General features: G+C 39.8%; 1 protein-coding gene across 2 annotated transcripts; it reads right to left on the reverse strand.

Annotated features, from left to right (window-relative positions):
• Positions 1–202: 202 nt before the first annotated feature.
• Positions 203–6878, reverse strand: GPR65 (G protein-coupled receptor 65). Of its 2 annotated transcripts, XM_014947002.1 has the most exons (3): positions 6831–6869; positions 5142–5219; positions 203–2344 (listed from the first exon to the last, which is right to left on the reverse strand). In XM_014947002.1, the coding sequence occupies exon 3, from the start codon at positions 2221–2223 to the stop codon at positions 1204–1206; it is 1020 nt and encodes a 339-aa protein (XP_014802488.1). In that variant the 5' UTR covers positions 2224–2344; positions 5142–5219; positions 6831–6869; the 3' UTR covers positions 203–1203. The 2 variants fall into 2 exon arrangements, with proteins under 2 accessions (XP_014802488.1, XP_014802489.1); XM_014947003.1 differs by lacking the exon at positions 5142–5219 and having other exon boundaries at positions 6831–6878.
• Between the last annotated feature and the right edge of the window lie 482 nt (positions 6879–7360).

Below are 7360 nucleotides of genomic sequence, written 5' to 3' on the forward strand. Positions count from 1 at the left end.
TTGTCAGTATTGTTTGTTGGTACATTTGTGTTCTTTGCTGGTTTGTCAGTATTGCTTGTTGGTTTGTTGTTTGATTATTTTTTTTTTACAACTGGCAGACTGAGAGCCTTGGAACCTCTAGCTGAGGCCTCCATATTATTATTTTTTTTTTTTTTACAACTGGCAGACTGAGAGCCTTGGAACTTCTAGCTGAGGCCTCCAGCTTTATATGCCAATAAATGGATATAAACCTTCTTGCTGTATAGACTGTGCAAATGTAACCACGTTCCAGATTTCAGTCATAATAAGCAAGGCTAAAGGCTGGTTCTTTACGTTGTGGAGATATGGAACCTCACCTTTCAATCCTTCCCTTTCCTCCCTGCATACATCAGGAAAAATTTCATCCAAGTTAAACCACTGGTGGATATAATTTTGCTCCTTACTTTTTTATTACTCGAAGTAATAAATCTTCAACTATCTGAAACCCAATATTGATATTGTAATGAAACTGCAGGACATATGGCTATACATTAGAACATACATCTTCCAAAGAAAACAAAAGTTGAGAAGCTTAAGAACAGGTAAGTACCTGTCTACATGTGGTAAAGAATTTTAACCAAGGAGAATTTGAGTCATTACTGAAATACAGGAACCATCATAGCAGCATAAATTACACCATGAAATTAGAGGGAAGATTTACCATCTTCTGTCTGCTCCTTAGTGAATCATTTGAATGATTCTCCATGTGTGTGTGTGCTTTGCTTTATTCACTTCTGCCACAGTACCGATTTGCTAAAAAAATCCCTTTGGGGGTTCCTTCCCAGCTAAGCTTTGGGTTTCTACTAAAACTGAAAAACAAATGACTTGGTTAAGAGGACTTCACCCTTCCTCCATCCAAGTACGTGTATGCTCAGCACAGGGGATGGCTGGCAAGCTGTGACAGGAGGCAGTTCTGTGAGGGATCCTCAGTAATTTTGTCAGCATGTTGTGGTCATCATTCTTCACTGTGCGTTTGTTTGTTGACATTGGTTTAGGTACCATGCCTGATTTAAAGATACATGTTGATGCTCCATTGACTTCATTAACCCTGTAATAAGTTCTTATTAGGTCCAGATACTTAGATTAGTATCTGTGACTTTTGGGGTAATTCCTACGTACAGACTGGGGAAGAATTTTCTTTTTTTTCCCCTTTAGGTTACCCAATGTTGCCTTGAATGTGCTCGCTCAGGCATTTCTGACAGTCTCTGTTTCACAGGAAGTTACGCCCTTTGTAGCAGAACTGTACGGAGCATGGTGTTTCCCTTGGTCTCTCTCACATTTTTGTAGGCATAAGCAACACCTGAACAAATTTAGTATGTCTGTTCGTGCAGTTTCACTCACAAAGCAGTAAAGAATGGGATCGGCAATGCAATTAAAACTTGTTAAAGCCTGTGTGATTCTGTAAACCTTATACATCGACTGCAAAACCTGTGGGTCACTGGTGTGAGGTTCTTTGATGCTGCGAATAAGCAACATAACGTGATAAGGAGTGAAGCAAACAATGAAAGTAACTGTGATATTCAGAATTAGCTTCCTCACTTTTTTCTTTTCTTCATCTACTGTGGCTTGATTACCTCTCACTACTCGGTAGATCTCATGGTAGCAAAACACAATGATTATCAAAGGGACCAGGTACCCTGAGCATATCCGGAACAAATTTATCTCTGCCTGCCACCATTCCAGGGGGTATTTATCATAGCATAATGTATGGTTAGTGAAATTGCAAGGATCATTGAATACTTCTTTTTTCACCAATATGACTGAATTCAAGATGCTTTCCAGAAACCAAACAATTACACTGACAATCAACGAAAATCTTCTTGTGCGCAAGCGCTGGAGCTTCAAGGGGTGAACTAACGCCAGGTACCTGTCAAGAGAAATGCAAGCGAGGAACGCAGTGCTGGTGTAGAAATTCATATACATAAGGAAGGCAGAAATCCGACAAAGCGAGGCAGAGAGCCTCCAGTTATCTCCATTCCAGGCATAATCAATCCACAAAGGCAGGATCAGAGAGTACAAAAGGTCAGCCAGGGACAGGCTGAAGAGGTAGACTGCTAGCTCGTTCTTCTTCCTCACCTGAACGCAAGATGCGTAGAGGGATAGGCAGTTGATGGGAATACTGATTATCATCACAACGCTGTACACAAATGGAAACAAATACTTATCCAGGGTGTGATCATCATGGCACTTAGCAGTGTTGTTCATTGTCCACCCTCAGTAGTATCTTTGGGCTAACTCCAGCCTGGATGCAAGAAAAAACCCTCTGTAGTCTGATGGGTGGTCCTCTGTTAGTTCTTCAGGACCTGGTTGGTAAGATTCCAGCCTTCTGTTACCAAAAAGGAGAAACGTCAGCTATAACAACATTTTTGTTTGTTTTTTATGGGCTTCTTGATTGGTGTCTTTTTTTTTTTTTTAGAAGAAAGAAAATGTGTTTGTACGAGACTGAAAGTTTTAAACACTCCTGCATTTTGGAGAGCATAAGAAGAGTACCCCAAATGTCTAAGGTGATCAAGGTCAGTCAGATGCAAGCTTCTACAGCAGAAGCAGGACGCGTGCACTTTCTATTATACTGGTGAGCAGAATAGGGTTTTGGCCATATGAATATGATAGATTTTTTATCTGCAGTAACCTCCTCCCCTCTAAGGAATGGAGAGGCAAGGACAGAAAGACAAGGATTCGGGTACCACTAGATGCTGGGATCTACTCAGAAGAGTAGAATGTGTGGCTGGTATGTCTCCTTGTTGCGAATTACTCCCTTGTCGCATCCTCACACTTCCCCACTTCCCCTCCCCTTCTTTGTATGCGATCCCAAAAAAACATCAACTATTCCAGCATTGCTATTCCAGCAAAGCTCACTGTGTGTCCCAGGAACCCTTGTGTGAAACCTGGCAGGCTACTGGGTTCCTGCATGCACAGCAGAATCTGCCAGGGTATCAGACTCATGTGAGGTTAAGATTCTCTGAGTACAATTTTTCATTTATATTTTTTTCCTGTACGAATTGCAGTTGCCATGCATGAGTTTATAAAATCATTAGCAATTAAGCTTATCTTAGGCACTACCAGGGCTGTGGGTGTCAACACCTTCACCATGAAAATACCAGTAAAAGGGCAGCCCTGACTAAAGCAGTGGGACTGGAGGAGTTGCATGTGTGACTGTTAGAAGCTCTTAGAAGAGCTGACCTTTAAGTAAGACAGGGTGTAAAATCATAGCCATGAGACTGCCGGTACCCACCGATAATGTCACAGCTCTGACACTCAGTAATTCTCTCCACCAAATACGTAATTGTTAAGTTCAGGAAATATGAGAATCGGGAATACTTGCTGTGGTCCAGTTCTACTCCCAAATACACCAACTCCTTCACAGACTGCCTCTCTAACTAATAACATCTGCCTGTGATAACTAATTTGTGGTTTGAGCCTAGACGCCAGCAGAGGAGGTGGAAGAGAGTGGAGAGCGAGCAGTCTACTGTCTACACTGCTCCCACACAGGAAACAGTTCAAACTGAAGACAGCTCGGGTGCAGGGCTTTTTCCCTGTCATAGGCAAATTCATTTTGCCTTTTATCAATTTGATGTGTGTGTGTAGGTTTGTGGGTTTACCAGAGAAACCCAGATACTTGCCTTTGTTGTTGCCCAGAGTTAATTGCCTCTGTTGGATCTCTTTTCCACAAAAAACTAACTTTCATGCATATTCAGAGACAAAACTAGTCAAAAAGCACATATTTAATTTTACCAGCCACTGCTTTATTTAATCAAGTTGGCTAACTTTCACAGTTAGAGCTAAATTCATTCATGGGCTTAAAACACAAGGAAAATTCTTGAGAAGGACTTGCCAATTTGGTCCATTGAGCAGCTTCACTTACAAGATGACTAATTAAAAAACCGCAGCATCTGTATTTCAGAAAAAAACATAAGTAATCTGCTTTTCAGTGTGGTTTAATAAAACCACACAGTAAACAGGTCATCGTAAGCTTACCAGTATAGATAAGAATCATGAATTAAAAACCTAGTTCTAGAAACTAGATCCCAGGGTTTTGATGACCCACTTCTCAACAAAAGCAAAGCAAACAGATGAGTAAAAGATAAAATACCTACCTCTTCTTCCTAATCACATTTTAGCATTTCTTTTCCTATGACAGGTCTCTTCATGTCTAACAGGGAAACGTGCCCTTTCAGAAGCATGTGTGTAGTGTAGCAAGAGTATGAGGCAGTGTTTACTAGTCGCGTGACTGAGAAACTGGAATTCCTTCTCCCTCCCCCACAAACTCTTTCTCCATTGTTAGTTGACTTGTTATATTACAGATTCATCATCCTTACAAGCGCCCAACTTGTCTCCCTGTTACTCACAACAGCTCCTCTTACAGTTACCTTTATCAGCTCTTTCATACCTACTCACAGACCAACATGCCAAGTTCTTCACTCCGCCCACCCTTTTTTTCTTCAGCTTTCTCTTTTCAGCTCAGTTTCTACAAGTTTTCCTCTGTTGATATCACTGATTATAATGTAAAACACTTGTCCTTATATTGCACTTGCCTGAATATACAGCATGTTCTTTGGGGAAAGACCTTGCTTTGGTCTTCTGCCACCTGCCTTAAGGAACTAATATCTAAGATACAACTGCCTAATGGCAGGTTGGGACACTGAAGATGGGATTCAAAGAAGAGAGTTGAGACCAGGTGAAATTGGCCACCTTGGCAATTTTTTTCTGTCCTTCTTGTTCACAGGCCACTGTACCCCATGGTTTTCTTTTCAATCAATATCATCAATAGGTTCTATGAACAAAGCCGTGGAAGCTGTCTGAAATTCCTCAAGTAATATCCATGTCCCAGCTTTTACATGAGGCCATGCTTTCAATAAGAATAATAAGAAGTGTATCATTCTGGCACGTACTGATGACCTATACTGAAGTGTGTCAACAAGCCAGCAAATGCGGCGTACCACAATGTGGGCTGCAGTTTCTTGCACAGAAACATAAAAGGAGAAAGCATTGTTTTGCTCTGATTACAACACATTTCTTTAGTTACCTGGGGCCTTATCTCAGGGTATGTGGTCCATATCATACTCCCTTGCTTAGGTTTTTTCTGATAATTAGGATTATGCAATGCAAAAAATGATATGTCTTACCTGAAGGTGTGGTCTGAAGCATTCCCAGGTTTTCCCTCAGCTACTGAGCGTACCTGCTGGTATTGGTTTACAGCTACCCTAAAACACAATGTTTGATAATTTTCCCCAATTGTTAATTTTTTTCTAAAAAACTATCGAGGACATAGTCTGGTTTGACTTTCATGGTCCAAACCCATTGTGACTAATTCTGTAAACTTGTGACTTATTTTATAGACTTGTTTTGGTATCAGATATAATCTCAACAGTAATTTTATCTTTTAGCCACATTATTAAATGATTATCGTTGTCCCTGTCTCTTTATCATTTTGCTACAGAAAACCTGCCATACAAGAACTCTGAAAAAAGTTAGTCAGACATTAAACTTAGTGAAATGGATTAGCAAATGCTATGCTTCAAGAACTGTATGCAAACAAGCCTGTAAAGGAACCTGGTGAACGTTTCTGAAAGTGCTCATTACACGTTTATTTGTATTGATGCATTCCTACATTTCAGATTCAGAGGGCTTTATGCAGTCTCTCCATTTATGACATTTTGAAAGCAACAAAGTGAGTATAAATATATACTTTCATAAGCACAAATACCAAACGATATTCCATACAGTTATCTGTAAACAACTTTCTAAGGGAAGAATGGAAGAGTCAGATACTTGAATTCTGCTGTAGTTTGGGAAATTAGGAAAGATGAAGAAGACTGTAAGGAAATTGTTTAATTAACAGAAAAGTTTAGTCAGTAATTTAAAAAAATAAAATCTTCCATTAGCTAATAAACACCAGTATAATTTTGGAAACATCTGCAACTGATACATTCCCCTTTATTACAAATTCAATTTCATGAAATGGCAAGTTGCTGTAAGTAATATTCATTATAAAGTGGTAAGTTTTTACATGTACTTTGTTTTTTATTAAGTTTCAGAGGGAGAAAGCAATGTTGAGTAAACTAGTGCAGTAGCTGCTGTACTGGTGTTACTGTATATGAGCCATAAGCTGGAAGGACAGATGGTTTCTTGATTTCTTTTTTCTCTCAAAGCGATTTCAACAAGGTAGATTGCTTTGTGTTCCCAAAGTAAGTTATAGTGCCAATCCGACTTCCCCAAGTCAAGGGAACCTTGACAAGGACCTCCCGTAGCTGGATCTTTTTTCCTAATGGGCAGATCTCAAAACTTAATTCTGAAGAAACTTTAAAGTTCAGGAGAGTTGAAATATGCCTTTCAGTAACATGGACATTTTTACTTCAAATGAACTGCACTTTTCCTCATGAGTACCTTGCTAGTGCTGTAAAATATTAAAGAACAATAACAGCAGAGCTATTGGCTATAACCCCCTGTGAGGCCTGAGGCATTTTTTGCAGTGAAGACAGCTCAAAATCCTGAAAACTGACCCCCAAACACTCTTCTCCATCCTTCCCCTCTCTCCTAAGCGACAGGTATTTTGATGATGGCAACAATTACAAAAATAAATCAAGCCGGCATGTCTACCCTAATTCAACCTTTTGATGCCATCTGCCCTTTTGTCTCACATTTCACTTGTGCTGGGAGTGAAACACTCCCTCTCCCGAAGAAATCTTTCCCAGCCCCTTTTGTGTCCCTCCTTGTTGTTGTATGATGTCAGCACAGCATTAAGAGAGAGCCAGGTTGAAATCTGCACCAGAACACAAGCTGTATATCTGAGTTCTTAGATTCTGAACACTTACCCAGGCAGCCATGTGTCCCCATGTCGCAGTTTCGCAGTGATGCCATGGGTAGTGAAACCCGTGTCTGCGTCTGAGGAGAAAAACGGCTTCATCAGATAAAGCAACAGGAAGCAGCTCTTGAATACGCCAATAAGGCAACAGCTCACACTTGTCTCAACTCCTCGTATTATTATTATTTTTATTTATTTTTTGTTAATCTAAACTTATTCATGGGAAAAGAGCTAACAGACATAGATGTATGCACAAAGCAACCTTGCTAAATCGAGCAATACTTTTACTAAGTTTAAAAGTTTTACTGAAAATATTGCATAATTACATGAGTATAATAAAAACCTCTTATTTAGGATGTGATACATTCTGCAGAGAAACTACTCCACAGAAATAAAATACTGTGGAGCGTATATGTATTTATTTGTGTTTACTTGTATATGTTCAAAACATAGGGTCTTTTTTTGGACTGAAGGACTTGTCACTTGCCTTTCCCAACAGACTTGTCACAGAATCAAATAAGAATCCACTTAAGAAGAGCC

The sequence above is a fragment of the Calidris pugnax genome, unplaced genomic scaffold (assembly GCF_001431845.1).
Source record: "Calidris pugnax isolate Ruff unplaced genomic scaffold, ASM143184v1 scaffold127, whole genome shotgun sequence".
In the NCBI taxonomy this organism is placed as follows: Eukaryota; Metazoa; Chordata; class Aves; order Charadriiformes; family Scolopacidae; genus Calidris; species Calidris pugnax.